Source organism: Lineus longissimus, chromosome 19 (assembly GCF_910592395.1).
Source record: "Lineus longissimus chromosome 19, tnLinLong1.2, whole genome shotgun sequence".
In the NCBI taxonomy this organism is placed as follows: domain Eukaryota; kingdom Metazoa; phylum Nemertea; class Pilidiophora; order Heteronemertea; family Lineidae; genus Lineus; species Lineus longissimus.
Genome location: NC_088326.1, coordinates 4,314,160 through 4,338,115, shown reverse-complemented (window position 1 = coordinate 4,338,115; position 23,956 = coordinate 4,314,160). Strand labels below are relative to the sequence as shown.

General features: G+C 39.8%; 1 protein-coding gene across 11 annotated transcripts in view; it reads left to right on the top strand.

Annotated features, from left to right (window-relative positions):
* Positions 1-23,956, top strand: part of LOC135503080 (regulating synaptic membrane exocytosis protein 2-like) — a 111,979-nt gene that overhangs the window by 65,383 nt on the left and 22,640 nt on the right. For 8 of the 11 annotated variants that reach the window (XM_064796401.1, XM_064796403.1, XM_064796402.1 and 5 more), the window contains 12 exons: positions 495-527; positions 6,937-7,044; positions 7,631-7,754; positions 8,531-8,586; positions 9,057-9,181; positions 9,832-9,962; positions 10,852-11,017; positions 11,452-11,550; positions 12,165-12,225; positions 19,450-19,599; positions 20,289-20,310; positions 21,097-21,254. In XM_064796401.1, coding sequence (XP_064652471.1) covers positions 495-527; positions 6,937-7,044; positions 7,631-7,754; positions 8,531-8,586; positions 9,057-9,181; positions 9,832-9,962; positions 10,852-11,017; positions 11,452-11,550; positions 12,165-12,225; positions 19,450-19,599; positions 20,289-20,310; positions 21,097-21,254 — 1,233 coding nt within the window. The remainder of the gene's footprint in view (positions 1-494; positions 528-6,936; positions 7,045-7,630; positions 7,755-8,530; positions 8,587-9,056; positions 9,182-9,831; positions 9,963-10,851; positions 11,018-11,451; positions 11,551-12,164; positions 12,226-19,449; positions 19,600-20,288; positions 20,311-21,096; positions 21,255-23,956) is intronic. The other 3 variants (XM_064796400.1, XM_064796398.1, XM_064796396.1) reach the window with 2 other exon arrangements.

The window sequence follows — 23,956 nt, the reverse complement described above, 5'->3', positions numbered from 1 at the left end:
TTATCTGCAAAAGGTCTTGAATTACTACCGCCTGAATTATCTGCAAAGGTCTTGAATCACTCTGTGCTCCTGAATTATCTACAAAGGTCTTGAATTACTCCCTTCTTAATAATTATCTGCAAAGGTCCCAAATTACTCCCTTCTCCAGAATTATCTGCATAGGACCCTACCTGAATACTCCTTTCCCTGAAATCATCTGCAAATGTCTTGAATTACACCCTGCTACTTAATCTGAGATATTTTCTAGTGTGGTTCTGTCCCACCTCCTGTAAACTGAGATCATCTTGGGTAGTTCTATCCAAACTTTGTGTATTCAGATGATTCTAATTTTGCCCTGTGGTGGCGGTAAATGTCAAACTAATGTTAGTTTAGCTTTAAACCCACTATTTTCCCCAATGCTCAGTCTGGCTTGGGTCATCTATACTATGCTTAATTTGTGTATTCTAAACTTTAGTTCAGTTACTTTTATACAACTTGTTGCACTTTTTGATTAGAATTTTCTCCATCTGACCTGGTGTACCCCTTTGGTGAGTAACCCAACTCAATTGACTAGGTGTAGCATGCGTTTGATTTTCATTCGAGGAACGAAGGAATCGGAATGAAAAATTTGAACTTGGCTGAATGTGTGAAGAGGGATATGGTCACTAGATATTTTGACATTTGATTTGAAATGTTTCATATGGTTGAGGCTGACTGGTGTTATGAGAGTTCCACAGGTAGACAAGGTTGGGGGGTGTTGAAAAGCTACTCTACAGTGTTCTCCACTACAAATCTTTTTGGTCGGATGTTTTAGCCCGATTTTGATACAATTGAGAATTCATTTCAGTTTTGTCAAAGTTGGCAGAAAAATCAGTCAGCGCGCTCTAACAGTGAAACTATTACAAACTCTATGAATCTGTCTGGGTGCTCAAGTAGAAAAAATGATTCTGTCCGGGGCTGCGCCTGAACAAAAAGCATAGTGGAGAACTCTGCTGTTAATTGGGATCATTGACTTTGGTGAGTTTTGGCAGCATTATAGATGCATCACTTTTGCAACTATTATTCCACTGGTGGTTTGAGAATGTTTCCATGGGAGTGTGGTTATCATTTCAAGTATTCATGTATTGTTCTTTTTCAAAGCAGTTTGGGATGTATATATCCTTTCAGGTAGATGGGGATATTTTTCACAGGGTTGGTCAGTTATTTGATGGGAGTTGTAATCTTTTTCGAATGACAGGCGTATGGCAACTGTTTCATAGTGAGTGTGAAGGGGTGTTCTACGTTTCTGTGTGCTTTTCTCAGATACACCCTGTAGTATCTATAATCGAGGCACAGGCATGTCAGTAGCCTCAATGTTGTGTTCTTACAGGACAGTATCCATCTTCATCTTGCCCCTTCCAGATTCTACTGGTACTCTCCAAGCTATCTGCACACATTCACCAAGGCAATGCAATTTTTTGTTGGGGGGGGGCCTCTAGGGTGTCAAGTATGATATTGTAAATAGTGTAAGACTATGATTATTATCTTGCATGGTCTATATAGTCCATGCAAGATATATGAAATTGACAATTCGGTACCGAAGTTCTGGCAGAGGTGGAGATTGAAATCTTGGACATCTGTTCTGCGAGATATCTTTGGGAACAATCTCCGACTAGGATATCTGTCAGACATTGGATATCCGATTGAAATGATTTGAATGATACACAAGTTGTGTAAGCCCTGGGTCAGCAGGATATCTATCCCAGATGTCTCCCTCCCGAATATCCACCTGAGATCTCTTTTGGATATCCATCCCTGATATCTCCCGAATATCCATCCCAGATGTCTCCCGGATATCCATCTAGATGTCTTCCGGATATCCATCCCTGATGTCTCCCGGATATCCATCCCAGATGTCTCCCGGATATCCATCCCAGATGTCTCCCGGATATTCATCGCTGATGTCTCCCAAATATCCATTGCTGATGTCTCCCGAATATCCTTCCCTGATGTCTCCCGGATATTCATCCCTGATGTTCCCGGATAGCCATCCCTGATGTCCCGGATATCCAACCCTGATGTCTCCCGAATATCCATCCCTGATGTCTCCTGGATAGCCATCCCTGATGTCCCCGGATATCCAACCCTGATGTCCCCGGATATCCATCCCGGATGTCTCCCGGATATCCATCCCTGATATCCGGAAGTCATTTGTAATTTCTCGTGTCGTATCTAATTGTGTTGTTCAAACTCTCGATGTGTTGTTCAAACTCTTCGTGCCGCACCCCGTTTTCTCAACGGTGTGTTTTAAACTGTTTTATTTGTCCCATTATTTAGGCTGGTCTCGCAATCAGTGCCATCAGGCAGGTAGGGACTATTTTGTACTGGGTGCGACCTCAGTGTGGAGATGAATGGGTGTTCAAATCATGTGCCATTTTGTATTGAGTATTTCTACTTACTCTCATTAAAGCTGACTTGCATGCATAAAACCCCAAGCCGTTGGAAAACAAGTGCTGGGGGACTTGTTTTCTACCAAACAAGTCCCCCAGCTTGGACAAGACCCATGTTTTAAACAAGTGTTCTCCAACTTTTCCAAAGTTGGAAAACATCAAAGACCAACTGCACCTGAAACATGATTAGACCCTTAGCAACTGCTATCGCTTGACTGCAAAATCACCAAGTTCATTGATGAGGACAGAGGCGCTCCCTTTTCTTGGCCACTGTATGTTTCATGCATGCATTTCAGCTTTAATTCTCTTGGTCCTGTCATCAAGTCCCTTGTAGGCCATGGGCCAAATCCAGAAAGCTGTATTTTGTGTCAACATCGCAGGGGCAGAGTGAAAATGCTTTTATCATGATATGATGAATTAGGTGATCAGATCAAATAATAAAAAAGTTCCCCAAAAAAAGGTTCACGTGCAATGGATATACTGACTTTCATCACAAGAATGTCCCATACAGCACTAGGTTTTTTAGTTCACCAACTGGCTCACAGGTGGCCAAAGCTGCTCCTTTCAATGCTGCCACCTAGGATTCAAATTATCAACTAAAATTTTGTTTGAGTTAAGCACAGTTGACCGGATTTTCTGGTTACTAATCACAGTATGTACAGTACAGTATATCAGCTTTAGGAGCAAATATTTTGCGAGAAATTTTATTTAAAATGAAGAAAGCACCTTACTTATTATGAAAAATAGCATTTTACCCTGCCCCCGAAATGTTGTCACAAATTCAAAAGCTAAGCCCGTTTTGGATTTCGACCCCTTGCTGTGTCTTTGGCAGTGAAGAGAAGGGACACTGACGTTTCCACACGAGGGTCACAGATCAAATCCTGCCCCTCACCACGCTAGCCCTGTCCACTTTGAGACCTACCAGCCACTACTGTGTAAAAGAGCTGTTGAACTACTGTGAAACACGACAATTTGGCTGCAGCAAAGTTTTCCTGGGATGATACATTTCTTTTTGGAGGATTTTTTTGCCCTTCAATAAAGGGGCTTAGTTAAGACAACAGAAATGGAAATATCTAGTAAGCCTCAGTTTCCGGAGAACTTTGAATTTTTCTAAAATTAGACAAATAACCAATATTTTGCAACTAAGGGCTGTTCCAAGGACAGCATTTTTGCATGAAAATTGTTTTCATTTATTTGGATGTTAAAATTTTCTGAGTTTTCTGGGGTTTTTTTAAATGACCCATACATTTTGTGATAGAATATTTTCGTCGATGACTAACAAACTAGCGAAAATTTACTGCAGACAAATTGTCTTACAGTGTGAGGACTTGGGCTTTGTTGCGAGAGAAAAGAACTGAAAATGTAAGATTTGCTTTCTCTTATTAATAAGCCGTGGGTTTACTTTTTGTTTCTGCAGAATTTGATGGTTAAAACAAGGTCTAGAATGACTTGTTGTCTCCTCAGATCTCACTTGAACTCTTTAAAGGCCTACGCTGTTCGTTAAAAATTAAAAATTTGTAATTGAATTTGAAATTTTTTTAATTATTAAATATAAGTTTCAGTATTGCCGGTGTAAAGACAGATACAAATACTGTAAATAACAAATTTCAGCAAAGTTGCGTTTCAACTGCACTCTGGCATTGTGTATAACTGCATTTCTATTTTCCTGGACAACCAGTAATTACGAACGGCGTACCCCTTTAAGGTCTGATGGTGCCCTTTTTGTCAAATAACAGAGACACAAGTTTCCCCAAAAAATATCAGTATCTATCAAAACCTGAGGCCATTGCATTGGTGTTTGAAAGTTGTGGATAAACACTTTTTGATGGGCAGTCTACATAAGTTTTCGTCATGATCGAATAATATTCCTGGGTAAATTCTGCATTTTCGGAGATTCTCTCAAAATGGTATCCAGTCCTCCAATGTTCAACACCTCAAGCGTACCTTATCTTGCAGTTAGCATGCACGAGTATCATGTGTCATAGCGTCAGTCTTCGGTCAAACATTTCATTTGAGCGGATACTCTAGTTGTCAAGAGGCTGAAGGGCCTGACCGATCGTAGCCCTGCATGGATACATCTTCTCAGTATAATAATGACTATCAACGTATAGAAATGACCACATGCCACTGCACTATGTTCACTGAACTAATATTCAGTGAGACCATTTAGTTTATTCATTTATGGTATGTACTGTCAATGTATAGAAAATGACCACATACCACTGACTGTGGAAAACGAAATTATATTCAGTGAGACCTTTTCTTTTATTCATTTATGGTATGTACTGTCAATGTATAGAAAATGACCACATACCACTGACTGTGGAAAACGAAATTATATTCAGTGAGACCTTTTCTTTTATTCATTTATGGTATGTACTGTCAATGTATAGAAAATGACCACATACCACTGACTGTGGAAAACGAAATTATATTCAGTGAGACCTTTTCTTTTATTCATTTATGGTATGTACTGTCAATGTATAGAAAATGACCACATACCACTGACTATGGAAAACGAAATTATATTCAGTGAGACCTTTTCTTTTATTCATTTATGGTATGTACTGTCAATTATTAGAAATGACCACATACCACTGAACTACTTAAAATGAAATTGAGTGAGACCTTTTCTTTTATTCATTTATGGTATGTACTGACAATTTCTAGAAATGACCACATACCACTGAACTATGTAAAACGAAAAAATATTTAGTGAGACCTTTACATTTATTCATTTATGATATGTTATTTGCCCGCATGGCTTACTGACTGAGATTTTGTTGTCAATCCTTATGATGGTTGCAAATGGTTGCAGGGGGATGGAACACAACTTTTTCTCCCTGAGAATCTTTTAGTGTCTGTTAGTGGGAGGAACGCTGTTGACTGGTAGAGCACTGAAATCAAAATGCGCCAATCTAAGGTTGTGAAAAAATACTCCATGTGATGTACGCCTCATAGTTCTGGTGTTTTTGAGGACGTCATCTTGATTACGTCACATTCTGCTGGAAATGGTGTCATGAGATGACACATAGGCTGCAGAGTTAGAGGTGCTTCACTGAACCTGTGGCCAAGTGTTAGAGACTAAGGTTTTCTGAATTAGTAATGTTAAGAATTAATAAAGAGTAAAGTCCATTCGTACGCATCAATTGGAGCTCTGGAGGGATTTTAGTTAAGTCAAATGGTCATCTGGAGGGTCCCTGGATAGGCCATATTTTACTTATGGATATTTCTCATTCGTTCTTGGCACATGAGTAGATGAACACAAAAATAACCTGAACTGAGCATTTCATCCTGATTGGTCGAATGATGAACCGTACAGAGCAGAAAATGTCTGAATTCAATGCACTTCATCAGTGTACACAGATACATACAAAAACAGTTATTTCTTTACCATGGTTATTAAAATGAAAAGATCCTGTTTGGTTTCGAGGCACAGATCAATAAAAAACACATTTCAAAGAAATCCTACAAGTAGTTCGCCCTCCAGAGCCCCAAACGATGCGGACATAACATTTACGAACAGACTATAGTCTTAATTTATTCTTGGTATAAGTTTTAACTATAATCGTGAATGTTTTTCTAAATGCTGCTCCATCTTTCCTGACCTGCACCGCTTTGTACCATTTTGTCAGGACTAGTTCACTCTTCTGAGACTTTATCTGTGGCTTCACTTTGGCCACTTAGTTTACTGTTAACCCTTCTATTTTTACAGCCAAACATTTTTGTGAAAGTACACTTTTCAGGGTTAACTCTTTCAGCCCGTTACTCGTTTCGCGTGGTTTGATCTAAAAACCGAGGCGAATTTCAGAAAATCAGACTTTCAAAATTGGCAGACGATAGCACAGATTGCAGCGCCATCTGATGACTACCCATCCAACTATAATCGCTTGAAAAGATCGTCAACTCATTGTCATATGTTGCTTTAGATGCCACAAGTGTATCAAAGATGAACGCATCATGTGACGGTGCGGGAAATTTGAATTTGAAAAACCGAGAGTATACGGTCTGCAGCTGTGAAATCAAGCATGGCAGACCGTGTATATACGGATTGCGGGCTGAAAGAGTTAACTCGGTCATGTTAGTTTCTGTTTGATCTACTTCTGATATCGTCTTACAGCAGGAAATGGCAAAAAAACTTGAGTATTGGCTTTTAAGTCCTTTTGTAAATATTATGTCTTCATGGTTTGGGGTTCTGCAGGGCAAACTTCTGATCGGATGTTTTATTGATCCTTGTCTCAAAATGAAACAGGATTTTACGAGTTCAGCACTTCAGGGGAGAAACTTTTTTCAAATTCTTCAGTGAAGCCCAATGGTAATTTAGAGGGTCCCCTGGATATAGGCCATATTTTCTTTCTGGGTATTTTTCGTTCATTCTTAGCACATAAGTAGATGGACACAAAAAATCATAAACTCAACATTTCAACAACTGCCTATATCAGACCTTGATTTCCTCGGGAAACAAATAAGGTTACTTTCCAGTCATCATTGAAATAATCGCATTTTGGGCCGTTCTCTTCTTCTGCAGGTCTGAAAGTGATCGGTGGCAAGATGACAGAATCGGGACGACTCGGTGCCTTCATTACAAAAGTCAAAAAGGGGAGTATAGCTGATACTGTGGGACATCTTCGACCTGGTAAGTAGCATTGTAACTAGTTTGTCATATATTAAAGCGTATTTGTTACGACAATTACAATGCCCTTCCCTCGCCTCAGTAGGTATGAAAGTATCGTCAAGTCATACGCAAGGTACTGATGGAACCCTATTGTCCACATGTTCAGCAGGCCTAATCCAGCTAACTGATCTGTGACAGACCTATAAATAGGAAATAAGACAGTTCATCTTCACCGCCCGAGAAAATGTAAAAAGTAGGCCGAATCGTTGGTGTGCGAAATCTGCTTTAACACTTTCATCGCCAAAGTTTCACCCCCAATGCCCCCTTTTCAGATTTGCAATAGCTTGCCCCAGGCTGGAGCCTGCTTTATCAACCGTGAAAAGATTATTACGCCACTGGCGGTATTTTATTTTTCTGGTTGAAAATTGCCCAAAACTACCCCTTTTCAGCAATCCTCGACCTCCTCAAAAATCTTCCGAATTCAGAATGGCTTCACAACAGGCTTAAAGCTTAAAGACACCTTTTGAGATTTTTCTGCCAAAATCTCAGTCAAAAATGATTGTCAGAATGAAACATGAGTTGTATTTTATAACCTTTTTTTCTCCAGGTGACGAGGTCCTAGAATGGAATGGCCGGTCTTTGAAAGGCGCAACATTTGAGGAAGTTTATGACATAATATTCGAGTCCAAGCAAGAACCACAGGTCGAGTTAATAGTGCAACGAAATATAGGGTAAGAATCTAATGATATAGTGAAAACTACAGAACTTACTAATAGAATCTAAGGAGAAACTGTAGTAAAAGCTACAGAACTTACCAATAGAAACTAAGGAGATACTGTAGTAAAAGCTACAGAACTTACCAATAGAATCTGATGAGATAGTAAAAACTACTGAACTTACCAATAGAATCTAATGAGATAGTAAAAGCTACAGAACTTACCAATAGAATCTGATGAGATAGTAAAAGCTACAGAACTTACCAATAGAAACTAAGGAGATACTGTAATAAAAGCTACAGAACTTACCAATAGAATCTAATGAGATAGTAAAAACTACTGAACTTACCAATAGAATCTAATGAGATAGTAAAAGCTACAGAACTTACCAATAGAAACTAAGGAGATACTGTAGTAAAAGCTACAGAACTTACCAATAGAATCTAAGGAGATAGTAAAAACTACTGAACTTACCAATAGAATCTAAGGAGATAGTAAAAACTACTGAACTTACCAATAGAATCTAAGGAGATAGTAAAAACTACTGAACTTACCAATAGAATCTAATGAGATAGTAAAAGCTACATAACTTACCAATAGAATCTGATGAGATAGTAAAAACTACAGAACTTACCAATAGAATCTAAGGAGATAGTAAAAACTACAGAACTTACCAATAGAATCTAATGAGATAGTAAAAGCTACAGAACCTACCAATAGAATCTAAGGAGTAACTTTAAGTGAAGATTTCTATGTTGTTGTATGCTGTACTGTTCTTCTTTGCATTTCAGGGAGGGCGGTCCTGACATGCAGGAACTAATGGGAATGGAGTCAGGACACAGAAGTAGTGAGTGCCTTTCATCGTATTGTAGCATGATAAGATCTCTTTCATATACTTTCCTTCCCCTTCGTGTCACCATCTATAGTATTTGGATCAGACCAATGTGTCCCGGGTGTGTCTGGCATGTCCAGATAGGCTGCGGCCGAGTGCTGATGAATTAAGATGTTAATAGGGCATGACGTGCTATGGACGTCGCCTTCACATGACAGGGACAAGTGACCATGACGTGCTGTGTACGTCATCCACAGCGAAAAGATTAATGACCGGACAATCAATGTTTGATCGAGAAGTGAGTCGTAATTGAGTGCAGGAAATTAATGATATGATTCTCCTAAAGGCTGAACATGTGCATAACATGTGCATTTCCACACTGATAACAACTCACAGATATTGCTCGATCACTCTTATTTGCACAGAGTGTTGGGTCTTTTGGACTGATGGACGAGTTTCCAATTATCGTTTCTTCATCATTACAGAATATGAGCACGGACATTCGGCGGCGATGCCGGCCAACCGACCCAGTGTCACCATCACGTCGCCCGGCTCACCAGGGGTCACCCGACATCGACCGCACTCGCCGCAGATATCTGGAAGAGTACAGGTATGGTGTTATTCCTAAGTTAAAGGGGGACTATAGGCAGGAGCAGAGGGGCTAATTAAGGGACAATATAGGCAGCGGCTAGGCAGGCAAGATAAAGTTACACGAAGTGGCCAATAGGAGTCTCTCACATCTCACAGTAGGTCGAAATGATTCATGCTTGTACGAGGAATATATTTAGTGCTGAATCTGGTTGGACCCAGTGCCCTTACTGTGTAATTAGTCACCTGAAGATGGCCAAATTAGCCCCTCTGCTCCTGCTTACAGTCCCCCTTTAATACGAGGGGATTTTTATTTTGTACTTTGTACTTTGGGTCACGAAAAAAATAAATGAACTAAACGATTCTAACTGAAAAGTACGTAGAAGAGGATGACCTTGTATGTTGAACAGATTCGGCAAGGGGAAGCTGTAGGTTACCAGGTGCCACCCCATGAACAACCTTATGGCAGTGTAGCAGGACTTTGAAAACAAAATGAGACGTGACCGGGAAGCCAGTTGAGTTGCGGGCTGGCATAATACGATCGTACTTACGCGTTTTGCTCACAAGTCTCGCAGCCCGACTTTGAATAAGCCGGAGAGGTGCGATAGTCTTCTCCGACAACCCATAAAGTAAACCGTTAACAGTGATATTCATCTTGCATTTTGGTTTCAGGTGAAGCTTTGGTATGAGGTGCAGAGCTACCAGCTAATTGTGACTGTGCTATCGGCAATGGACCTACCGCAACACAGCGTCAACCAACTACGAAATCCATTTTGCAAACTGTACTTGCTTCCTGACAGAAGGTATGAGAAACAAACTAAAGCAAACAAATTTCATTACGCTTTTAGAAATGAGATGTTTTAAAGGCCTATTATAGAGACAACTTGGGGGTGAGATATGTTGGTTTTTCATACAACAATGACTTCCAGCAGGACCGCAACGTCACCAAACAGGATCATTGAAAAATCGTTGAACTGCTATAAACAATGCTAGAATGGGGTGTAACCATAGGCCTGCCTGAAATTCACAAGCCATGTCCAAGACTGCCTCTTAACACTGGTGAAAATCATTATTAGAGATCCACAGCACTGGTGTGTTACTACTGGTGGCGGCGCATGGTGTCAAACAGGGGTATTATCCCCCTGGTCAGGTGAATCACACGTCCAAGTTGTCCCTTTAAAAACCTAAGACAGGAATAAGCTTCCAGTGATGAAGGTTTTGGTTTCAGGAGTTTCAAGTACCCCTCACGTTGTTGATCATCGTATCATCAGTGTATGCGGGCATCTTGGTAACATTATATATATTGTTATTTTCGACTCCAATCAAAGAACTGCATAAGAAGTACAGTAGAACCTCTCTATTAAGGACAGCCTCGCGACTGACAAAGTACTGTCCTGAATAGATAGGGGCATCTTGGTAACATTGTATATTGATATTTTCAACTCCAAGCGAAAAACTGCATAAGAAGTACAGTAGAACCTCTCTATTAAGGACACCCTCGGGTTTGGCAAGTACTGTCGTCCTGAATAGAGAGGTGTCCTGATTAGAGAGGTCACAGTTAATGGAAACAACCAATTTGGAATCAAAACTAGTGTCCTTAATAGAGAGATGTCCGCTAAGGGAGGTTCCACTGTAATCTCTAATCTATTTGCAAAGGTTTTGGCAGTTCACAAAATATCGTGTTGTTTTCAGTGAAAAGAGCAAAAGAAGAACAAAAACCATCGCAAAAACGTTAGAGCCGAAATGGAACCAGACGTTCATCTATTCACCGTTGAAACCCGCCGAGTTGAATGGGCGGGCACTCGAGGTCACTGTCTGGGACTACGACAGGATAAACGGGAGCGAATTCTTAGGAGAGGTTAGTCAAAATGTTAAAACGTTAAAGTTACCTGGTTCTCTTTTGTGCGTTTCATGCATTTACATCGAGGAGCTTTTCATTTTGTACATACACATGACTTTCTGATGTTTGTCATGAACAACGTTTTACACTCGGATCTCATCATAGATTCTATGATGGCCCATGATAGATCCATCTATAGGAATTCCATCATAGACCGAATGGTGGTGGGCCCCATAAAGGTGTACATAAGCAGTGAAGAACAAACCCATTTGAGTAAGAGGCCTCGGAATTCTGGAAAATAAGAATAGTTCACCAATTCTAATATATATTCTTTGATGGCCCATCAAAAATTCTAGAGCTTTGTGGTCAGGGTGATGTCCTTTGGCCAGTATTCCTCTTTATTCTTCATGAGGGAGCCTATCACTAATAAAAGACTGTTATCGATTCTGCAGACAATCCTTGACCTTTCAACGACGGACCTGCATGATGAGGCATTGTGGTATCAGCTGAGAATGGATGAATCGTCAAGTCTGGGGTCACAGTCAAGTGTGGTGAGTGATAACTTCATATCTTGCTTTGATTTCGAAATATTTTTTTGACGAACTCAAAATATTTTGATGAACTCAAATAGTATACCGATCTTGATGGTAAAGGCATCCATCTCCTGAACGGAAGATTGAAGGTTCGAGGCCCGCTGGTAACCTCTTTTCGATGCAGCCAGCTGGTTAGTCGCCAGCTATTAAATATAGGGCACAAACTGTCTTCTCGCCGGGTGCCTGACCAAGCTGGACCATAACTGCATGACTTTTAGACAACAAGGTTTTGCCAATTAACCGGTCATCTGTCCAAACTGAGCCTGTTGAATGGCATTAAACTTCAATGTGCACTATATCAAGCTTCAATTGAATATTCAGAAGTGATCTTAGATCTGTGAAACCAGAGTATTTTCATTGTTATTATTATCAGTCATTAATTGTATTGTGTATGTTTGTTGTGTATACACATTCCATCCTTGTCGATGAGAATTGCTAGTAATACAGCTCAACAGGTCATAAAGAACCCACTCGTTGGAATAAGGCGATATTTTTCTCGAAGAATCGCCCAACCTCAGCCCCAGTGATAAACGAGTCAAGATCACATGACCATATTTCTCTTGCATCCACAGAAGCATCGGAATAACCGTAATCATGATGGTAACCATGGCAACTCAAACAACTCGTGGACCCGTAAGTTCATTTCTCACTCGCTATCGAACTTTGACATTTTTTATGTGTTTTTGACCAATCAGAAAGCAGCGCCTCGTCGGGAACCGCCGCTCCACCTATTGCCACACGGTGCCGTACCCCGTCTCAGCGAGAGCAACCTGTCCGAGTTCGACTTGGACGAGGGACGGAGTTTAGCAGGTTTGTCACATGACACTCACCATTTCACTACGGTCGACCGGTTTTCGGTCGCACGCTACGTTAGACCAAAATACCGGTCCGATGAGGTCACGATGCAATGTACTTTGGTGCATTACATCATGCGTGACATGACGTCATTTCTGCAGACGACGTCTGGGCCTATTGCATAATGTCAACAAACGCCTCGTAGTGAAGTGGTTTATATTGCCGCTGATCCGGCCAATCGTGGTAAATGCTTCGTTGCGATCCTGTCCTTTGTTCATCATCCCAACCAAATGTTCCCGCTGCTAGATAAGGTAAAGTGGTACAATTATAGCCTCAGTACAGAGCCTCAGTACAGAGCCTCAGTACAGAGCCTCAGTACAGAGCCTCAGTACAGAGCCCCAGTACAAGTATAGCCTCAGTACAAAGCTCCAGTACAATTATAGCCCCAGTACAGAGCTCCAGTACAATTAAAGCCTCAGTACAGAGCCCCAGTACAATTAAAGCCTCAGTACAGAGCCCCAGTACAATTATAGCCTAAGTTCAGAGCTCCAGTACAATTATAGCCTCAGTACAGAGCCCCAGTACAATTATAGCCTCAGTACAGAGCCCCAGTACAATTATAACCTCAGTACAGAGCCCCAGTACAATTATGACCTCAGTACAGAGCCCCACTACAATTATGACCTCAGTACAGAACACGAGTACAATTATGACCCTACAGTGCAAAAAAAGAGCTGATTGTTCACAGGCTATACTTGTACAATGGCTTTAATTGTACCACTTTATCTCACATGGTCATTGTTATTTTGCATTTGAGTGTTTTTTTCTCGCTCTATTGATGTTTTTTTTATCAAAGGTTATAATACTCTATTTCACAAAAAAGGCACTCTTCTTTTTTTGATTTCACACAGAAAATGAAGTATTTGAATAAAATGTTATATTTCCGAGTTGCACGGTAATCGAGCTGTGTCTTTTCTAAAATTAGGTTTGTGCATAAAAGTCCAAATCTGCGCATGTCTGGGTCGACTATTTCTAGGTTTGCAGTACAAGTATATTGGCATCCCGCCTTCTATTAATTGTGATATATTTCTCTTAACCCCTTCTGTACTATGCTCCACCTGCATCTGCCTCATCCCCAATCATGTCTTCCTTCCTTTATTTTTAAAAACAAGGCCAGGTTGTGAATTTTGTTTGCGTGTTTCCCCCTGGAAGTTAAACACGATTGTCTGGATGTGTCTTATTGCATATCAAAGAAAATCAATTCAATTAATCATACGTTCAGGGGATTTAGACTCATGCATTCAACATCTGTTCTGGGCCCAAGACTTTGGAACAATTTGCCTGTAGATATGCGCTGCTCACATCAACTGAACTTTTTGAGAAAAAAATAAAAACGCACTTTTTTAAATACTCAATCTGATGCCATCTATTGTTTTATCAAATGTTCTACTATTTTAAATTTGTCACTGTTTTTAATAGTTTTATAATTTTTTCCTTCCTGCACATGTACAGTGCTTAGAAAATGTATTTTTAGCTCAGCTGACAAAGTCAGCGGAGCTAGTCAAATAGCTATTCGATTGGTGTCCGTCCTTCCACCCATCCTGCCATCCTTCCATCATGCCATCTGTAGACAAAGTTGGGCATTTTGTAATCATACAACCGAGGCACTTCAAATCTAGTCTTGCTTATAAACACCGCAGAAAATGTTGCTTACGGAAAAAAATTTGGGCGATTTGACTCAAATTCAGCTCCCCAGGGGGCAAAATGCGTAAATGAAAAAACAATTTTTTGACGCTCTATTCCAGCAGATAAAAGCTTAAAATAAAGTTGAAAAGGTCTTCATGATACAGAAGTTTTGATATAAAATAGATTAGTGTCGATTTATATCACCAGTTGGCGGTAGTGAGCAAAACTGTTGTTTGACCCCGGATGACCCCGCTTTAAATTTCCCGCCGAGGTTACCTGGAGCGCTATCGTCAAAAAAATGGCGGTGACATTTTTATTTCTACCGGAGCGATGATTTTGTAAGTGACGAATTTTCTTTTTTAAGCCTTTACGGAAACGTATTTTGGTACGAAACTTCACATGTTTATAGAAAAGATCAACGAGAATGTGTTCAAATGCCCTCATAACGATGAGTTCAACAGAATTTGGTCAAAACAACCTTCGAATGGAGTCAACTTTCTTTGCGAAATTGAAGCGACGACCTCATTATTTATCGTAATTTATGCAGATCTGAGTCCAGCTGATGGGTGATGTTCTGATTTGTGTTCAAACTATTGGAAACTTCGGAAATTAGTTCTATTAGTTCTCCTATTCTGCAGGAGTATATTATAGCCATTGATGTTGACAGCTAAAAGCACGAAAACTTTGTTCAGGTTTCTCGTCCAATCACGTGACCTCTCCAACACTCGATAATGCACTCTTTTCGTCCACGTTTTAGGCCAATCTTCGGCCTGAACATGAAATCTAATAAGCGCAGTACTTAAATCAGATGTTTCTCTCGCCTTGAAAACATTCCTGGGTAAAATCCATTGAGATTAGCCGAGTTAATCCACTTTTTCCGTGCCTAAATCTCTGCCGCTGAATTCTATAAATAGAAACTATTAACATCGCGGCAGTGTGGTTCCCATTGTGCGCCCTCCCACTTCACACCATGTCAGGAACTTTTACGGAGAGAGAGGGCGTGCGGTAAGAAGAATGGCCAAAATGACGTCACGTTTTCCTGGCAATGTCTCTTGCCAGCATCTTTACAGACAACGTTAGAACTAGAAAACGAATATGTTAATTTGCAAAATTAAAAGCAGATTTCACCACTAACCAGCCAAATCGGAATACGACGGCGCAAAATGTTCTCGCTTTCCTCCTGCTAAAAAACCTTGTTCCCGCACTCCTATTTTAATTTATGCCAAGGAATATGATATCACCTGTTTTCACTTTTTTGTAATTAAATGGTATTCATATAATGAGATCAATAGTAGTGTCCGTGTCAGATCCCATCATGGAGGTATAAATAATTATTTATACCTCCATGATCACATCGTTCAACTAGTCTTCTCTCCCCAGCCCAGGTGCCTCACACGGACCTTCACGTCCCAATACTCAAGACCAACTCCTACAATATCGCCCTCAAAACAACCCTGGAGTCATGAATTCACAGGTGCTCCTGTGAAATCTCAGTTCTAGTTTATTTATCAAACTTTATCGAGGGTTATCGAATCGAATGGATGTGTCGATCGTCGGGGCGGATTGATATGTGGTTAGGTTGTGCGTCCAAGGCGATTAGGTCATTCAGTTAGTTTGAGAAAGATCATGATCATGAAGATGCGTGTTGTGCTATCATAACTGGAAAATAAGTTGAAGTTACTATTAGTACTACGATTCTTACACGAGTAAAAAGTAGACGTTTTAAGCAACACAATAATGTTACTCCCATAAAAAACTGTCAATTCTCCTTACCACTCTCAGAAGCCAAGCGATTGCTGTTAGGTTATGCAGGGGCTTAATCAATTACTTGCACTCCATGTGGGGTGAATAACATTACCTTTAGAACGGCTGGCTGTAGGGGGATGAGTGGAACAGCCGGTATACCTGCTGACCTGCTGAACCGAGGTTAATGTTATTTTCAATCCACGATTGCAGGTCACCTGATTTTCGAGATTTCGCGGGAAATGAAATTGTAAACAAACGCATGTGTGCAGTTCAAATGTAAACAAAAATGTATTTTTGGTACTTTTGGTTGCTGGACTTGGGTTTTCCCGCAGTTAGGAGCTGGGGTCAAATTGGTGGTCTATTGTGCTGTTTTAGTCAGAGGTAGCCCTTGATTATGAAGGGATTTTCAAATTAAGGTGACCATAGTCTTTTATGTGCTCAGCTCACCACAGCTTTCAATACTTGATGTATCTGAAGAGGCGCGCGGAACCTGACATGGCCTTACCAAGGAGCTGCTAACTTTGCCTTTTTGGCTGAGACATTGCTTCATGTTGGACTAGGAGGAGCACGCATTTTAAAGTTCTAGTAGTGATAGTTGGTTCGAGCCATTTGGAAGCCGACATGTGAAGGCCTATCTGGGTTCTCCTTCTTCTCCGTATAAAAAGGGGCATATTGCTGACTAAGGAACAAGGCATATCGACATTGCCTCATCATCTCTATGGGACCAATTGATATACTTTTATATGCACGCATACATCACGCCACAGGGTCCGAGTCTGTGGACAATTGGTTTGATTAATTTGTCTCTTCGATATTGCTCCTTTATTGCATTAGATTTTCATCGCAATTCGATCTATTCAAGATATAGCCAATTTGAACCTGTCTGCGCCAAGGATAGATTGGTTCCAGATCGACTCACTATGACTAGGAATACGCAGTAGAGCACAATGTCATGAAAAACGACCCTTTGTATTGTAAATTCCAATCACCTGCAGGACAGGTCAATTTCTCTCAATAAAATTAATTTTGTTGACTCCTGTAATCTCTACCTTATTAAAAAAAAAAGAAAGTGGTGCTAGTCCCAAACTGGTAATTTCTATTTATTTTGACCTCTGTTAAATCATGATACCTCTCAATTACAGACAGCATTTTGTATCCTTGTGCTGTACAACCCAGCCTGGACATACCACAGTTGTCCATGGAGAAGTCTCATCCTCTCTGACACTTTTTTTCTGTAAAGCTACTGATACAACATGCTGAACTAGGGATATCTTCCGTTGCCTCCTGTAATATTTACATACCATGGCTGATTAGTTCAATCATATTTCATCCACCTGGCAGCTCTGCATTGGAAATTTTAGTGGTATAACGTGTTCTCTTGACCTTCAAACAGTAGTATAAAGCCGATATTTACTACTTTATACCCTCAGTCCTATGTTATTAGGTCATCCAGCTGAGCGCCAGGCCCTTGGGCCTCTTGTTTTACATTAATGTGGCTCTTAAATAGAATAAATTATTATTATTATTATTATTACATTTGTGAGTCTCAGGATTGGCCAATAGAGGTTACACAGTTGATTTTCAAACATTGAACACTTTATTGAATTAAATCTGCTAGTCCATACTGACAATCCCATTTGTGTATTCAACTCATATGAAAAACAAACTGTTAGCAATATTTTTGCATCATTAAAACACTAAAACTTATTCCGAGCCAAAGATCTTGCCAGTGACCAAATTCTGTCGCAGATAATGAAAATAAAATTGTTATGAATTAGGCCCCCCCCCCCCCCGATAGTAGCCGCTTCAGCCCCACCACATCGGGGCCTAGCTGTATACAGATGAGATCATTTATTGCAGTTGTAATAGTCATCTTGTCTTATTACGAAAGACGCATCAGTCGACATGTCTGTCATTAGGCCGTTAGTTTCTTTCTGAAAAGCACTGCACAGTCACAAAATTTATCACAGCTGTAATTCTGTATCAGGAAAAGTGATATTTATTGCAATCAATGTTGCATGCAATAAAAATTGCAGTCGATGTTGCATGAAATAAAAATTTCTAGACTGTGGGGAAAGAAAGAACCAGTAATTAGTTTGATTTTATAGATTGTCACAATACTGACCATTTTACCCGCAAATTCCCCTTTTTATCGCTCATTACAGTGATAACTATTACACGTCTCTGCACTAAAAATTGCTAGTCTGCGATGCAGTAATTTTTTGACTGGTTTCCCTTGCCCAGTTGCTCATTAATCATTTTGGTTCTGTAATAGTGAAGCTCCGTGGTAGGGAAACAAAATGACCGACATCTGGGGTCAGCATTTAATATGTCCGACTTGTCTCGTCAGACATGACGTCAAAATCAACAGAGCAGGACCCATCACTCAGTGAATTTCAGCCACTCCACCACAAAAGTTGCTTTTTAGCTCACCTCTTAGCAGAGGTGAGCTTATCCCATACCGTGGCGTCCGTCGTCCGTCGTCGTCGTCGTCGTCCGTCGTCCGTCGTCCGTTAGCAGGGCACGTTTCGTAACTGTTAGAGCTATTGAGTTGAAACTTAGTACACATGTACCCTTATGTAATGACACCTTGGAGACCAAGTTTCGGTCCGATTCGTTTCATGGTTTGGCCACCAGGGGGCCAAACGTTAAAAGTGAAAATATGCAATATCTCCCTTAATAGTAGTCGGGAAATTTTGAAAAAAATATGGTAGGTACTTCTAGCAAAGGTGCATCATATATCCTCCGGGTTTTTGATTTGCCCTCCTTTTCAAGGTCACAGAGGTCAAATAGTGTAAATTGGCTGTTAGGATGTAACGATGGCACGTTTCTAAACTGCAATGACTGTTGATACCAAATTTGGTACACATTTACCCCTTAGTCAGGTAATCTCAGGGACCGAAGTTTGGTCCAATATGATTCACCACTTGACCACCAGGGGGCAAAATCCAAAAACCTTAAAAATGTGATTATTCCTTAACTTCTTGCCCGATTGCCACCAATTTGATATCATGGGTACATCTAACCACCATACAGTATATGTCACACAGGTTTTTAATTTGACCTTCTTGTCAAGGTCACAGAGGTCAAATGGCGTAAATTGGCCGTCAGGCCGTAACTATGGCACGTTTCTTAACTGCAATGACTATTGATCACAAATTAAGTACACATGTACCCCTTGGTCAGGTGGTCTCAGGTACCGAAGTTTGGTGCGATCTGATTTGCCGTTTGGCCTCCAGGGAGGGGGCCAAATCCTAAATTCTTCAAAATGCCATTATTCCTAGTATTACTTGCCCGATTGGCACCAATTTTATATCATAGGTACATCTAATTCTAACAACCATTCAATGTGTCACCCGGGTCTTCTTTGATTTGACCTACTTTTCAAGGTCACAGAGGTCGAATGTACTGTAAATTGGCCATTTTGGGGAAATTGTAATTGCTTGGACCTACATCAAACCTAACACTACATGACACAATACCATGCTCTTTATCCATCTTTCCTCCACATGAGGTGAGCACAATGGCCCTGGCCATTTCATTGTCTGAAAAGAGGCATATTGTAGAATACAGGTTTTTGACAGGTTCTCTCTACCTTACTGTTCATTCATCATCTCAATTGTTTGGCAGGTGCGGGTGTCGTTGGACGAGGAGATGGTGCTAGTGTGAGCTCGGTGGGGAGTTCGCCTCCTCCCAGTGAAGACTTCTCCGACCCAGATCGGCGACATAGGAATCGTGCTCCGTCTCCCTTACCAATTAGACGTCGAGGGCAGTCGGCAGGTAAGTTCATACTGCGAATCTTCCTGTTGTTCTTCAAAATGTCAAAATATCCTCTTGCAGGTCAAAATATATTCTCTCTGCCCTGATTCTTAATAGAACTAAGTATGGATCAAAAAAGAATGTTTAACAAGCTTTTGGTTAGAAAGACTACAACTTCGTTCTAATTTTGAATATAGGGGGCTTTTTGTAATTAAATTAGCTCTAATTCATTAATTGTTGAACTTATCAGATTGCTTCTGCCTGAATTATTTATTACAACCCCGTACTTAATATTTCCCAAAAACAAAATGTGTTAATCGGGCCAATTGAAAATTTTTGAAAAATTAAAAATGGTTGGGTGCCCATCTCTGTGATCAATTAAAAAATAGAGAAGATATATATAATTGCAAAGTTTTGCCTTTTTACAAAAATCACTGAAGCTCAGTTACTATAGCAAGTATGAAGATGAGAGAGATATCACTTTGTTGGTATTGGTCGTGTCTTTAATAGCAACCCTTGCAAATTGTAACTGCTTAAAAAACACATATTTATGGGGTTTTTTGAGTTGTCCATTCTTCTCTAATCCATACTTGATAGAATTGATTAGTTTCTTAGTTTGCCAATGGTGGCGCTTCAGCAGGTTGGTCAGCCGATTGCATGTTGACATCGTAATTTGATGAGATATTTAACACGTGTCTTGTGTCTTGCAGGAAAAGAAGATTTGGGAGCAAGGTAGGTGGTTTTTCACATGAAACCTGAACCCAGGATCTAAAATTCGCAAGAATAAGGGACTCCAAAAAAGATGTCCAATGCATTTCCCATTACAAGAGCAATTCTCTAAAGATTTCTAATGCATTTCCCATTACAAAAGTATTTATCTAAAGATTTCTAATGCATTTCCCATTACAAAAGTATTTATCTAAAGATTTCTAATGCATTTCCCATTTCAAAAGTATTTATCTAAAGATTTCTAATGCATTTCCCATTACAAAAGCAATTCTCTGAAGATGTCTAATGCATTTCCCATTACAAAAGCAAGTCTCTAAAGATGTCTAATGCATTTCCCATTACAAAAGCAATTCTCTAAAGATGTCTAATGCATTTCCCATTACAAAAGCAATTCTCTAAAGATGTCTAATGCATTTCCCATTACAAAAGCAATTCTCTAAAGATGTCTAATGCATTTCCCATTACAAAAGCAATTCTCTAAAGATGTCTAATGCATTTCCCATTACAAAAGCAATTCTCTAAAGATGTCTAATGCATTTCCCATTACAAAAACATGCCTGTAAAAATTCCTAACGCATTTCCCATAACAAAAACATTGCTCTAAATGACAGAAATTGGGTATGCATCTTGACTCTGCATAGTATGTCTGCATACTAAAACCAATAAAATTTTGAAGCAAATCAAATTTTTGTAAATATAATTTTTTGCAAATATCTATGTGTATATTATTCCAGAAATACCTCAGTGAAAATTTTTCATTTTACACTTCACGAAGCTTCTGTTCTTCAGATCAAACGTGCCTGGATCACCAATACGCCAACAGCCGTCATCGGGAAATGTCACACCGACAAGCACCCCTTCGCCCAAGAAGCGCCAGCTCCCACAAATTCCCGTTCAAGTACAACAGGCAAGCCGCGATCGAGGTATGACGGGATATTTATATTTAGGTAGGGTAGCCTCGGGCCTGCCGACTCTCGTGTTTTTCCTTCGTATGTTAATCTTCTCTTTCTCTATGTCGTCTGCTTATAACTGTCCAGCCTTCAGCCAAGCCCAATATGTAGAGCCAGTATCAGATTAAGTGTGAGATTGACACTTAAAGTGTTAGAATGACACTTCTAGTGTTCAATTGACACTTCAAGTGTTAGAATGACACTTAAAGTGCTAGAATGACACTTCGATTGTTAGAGTGCCACTGAAAGTGTTAGAATGGCACTTAAAGTGTTAGATTAAGAGAGACGCTTCAAGTGTTAAATAGCACTTCAAGTGTTAAATAGCACTTCAAATGTTAAATAACACTTCAAGTGCTTAATTCACACTTTAAGTGATTAATTGACACCCAAGTGTTTGATACTTCAAGTGTTTGAATGACACTCAAGTGTTTAATTGACACTTTAAGTGTTAGATTGACACTTTGGGTAATAAAATGATTCTTAAAGTGTTCAACTCAACTTTTTAGATGTTGTTACAGTGATAATAGTATGTTACTAACTGTCAGTGTAATTAACCAAATTAGAACGAGTGTGATTATTAGGTTTTTTTTGATAAGTTTGAATTTACAACACTCCTCAATGTTCAATCTAATTGTACCAAGTGTTAGATGGAATTGACATGTGACACTTCTGAAAATATGTGCAGTTACACTTTAGGTTTTAGAATGACACCTCTGAGTGTTGAATAAAATATTACTAGTGTGAAATGAACACTTCAAGTGTGAGATTAACACTTCAAGTGTGAGATTAACACTTCAAGTGTTGAATTAACAGATGTGTTTCATTTACACTTTAAAGTGTGAGATTAACACGTCTTGTGTGAGATTTACACTTCAAGTGTTTGATTAACACGAGTGTTAGCTCAACACTTCACATGGTGACAAGTACAAATTATCACTGTGACAAGACTATCAATAAATCGAACACCTTCAGATCCTCGATCCCCAAATGACACTTCCCACCACCCTAAGAGTATCATTAGCGTAGGGACGTTGCTACCTTGGCAATAGCTTAGCTAATTGCATACTCTTTGGTGATGGACACTCTGTATTGCCTCTTCACCAATTTGACGCACGTGCTGCCACCATTGGTAGTAGTAGAAACCGATGAGTTGCACTTCACAGATGGAACCAGAACTGATTAGTTTCTTAGTTTGCCAGTGGTGGTGCTGCAGCAGATTGGAGAGTGGTGTAGTAAATCGGATTTCGAGAAATAATCATTCAGCGTAGTCCAAAATAAGTAATGATTGATTTTAAAGTTGTTTAGTTTGTTCAAATTCGACAAATGAATACTATAAAAAATGCTTTTGTGGCTGCTGCGCTAAATCAGAGAAGGCGAGATTTTCATTTGTCAGGCAGAAATCCATGCAAGTGATTAGGTGCCACAAAATCTTCATGAAACAGATGTTATTTCTCAAAGTCATTTTACTAGTACGGAGTTTAACATTCTCTGTTGTATGATCATTTCATACCCCCCTCCCCCGCCCCGTTTCATGGCTCCTTCCCCTTACATGGCTCCTTGCACGGTGGTGGTGAAGTATTCATCCCAGGCCTAGTTTACTGGTTAATTGGCTGTTATGCGTCAATGTGAATTCAGCTGCCCTGTTGCTACTTGCCGGAAAATGTTCAACAGATCCTGTCAACTTTATAAGGGCTGGACAGACAACTTTATGAGGCCTGGCAAGTCAACTATATAAGGCCTGGCAAGTCAACTATATAAAGCCTGGCAAGTCAACTATATAAAGCCTGGCAAGTCGACTTAATAAAGTCTGGTCTGACAACTTTATAAAGTCTGGCAAGTTAACTTTATTAAGCCTGGCTAGACAACTTTATAAAGCCTGGTTGGTCAACTTTATAAAGCCTAGCTAGACAACTTTATAAAGCCTGGTTGGTCAATTTTATAAAGCCTAGCTGGACAACTTTATAAAGTCTGGTTGGTCAACATTATAAAGCCTAGCTAGACAACTTTATAAAGCCTAGCTGGACAACTTTATAAAGTCTGGTTGGTCAACTTGATAAAGTCTGGTTGGTCAACTTTATAAAGTCTGGTTGGTCAACTTGATAAAGCCTAGCTGGACAACTTTATAAAGTCTGGTTGGTCAACTTGATAAAGCCTAGCTGGACAACTTTATAAAGTCTGGTTGGTCAACTTTATAAAGCCTAACTGGACAACTTTATAAAGTCTGGTTGGTCAACTTTATAAAGCCTGGCAAGCCAACTTTATAAAGCCTTGGGCAACTGTATTCAGTCCAGACGCACTCTCCATGATAGAAGCATTGTTCTCATCACAATGAAGACTTAGTTACAATAACTTGCATGAATAAAATGACTTTGGCTTTTTGCATGTGGCTTATGCTTCTCAATGGATTTCATACTTTGAGCCCTTCTACTGGCTTTTCTCTAGTTGATGTAGGCCTAACTGATGGTTGGTTGAAGTCCTGTCCTAATGTCAAACACAAAGTAGGGCAGTGTATTATGTAATTAAGAAGGACACCCCATTGGAACAAAATAGCAAAAAGGGAATTTGCCTGTCAATAATATGACCCTTCAAATTTTTATCTTCGACTGTGTTGTAAAGAAGTGGTTTGTTGGTGGAAATGTGGTCGTGTTTATTTGAGATACCGTTTGTCATGAGTTGATATGTGAGTAGCCTAACCTATG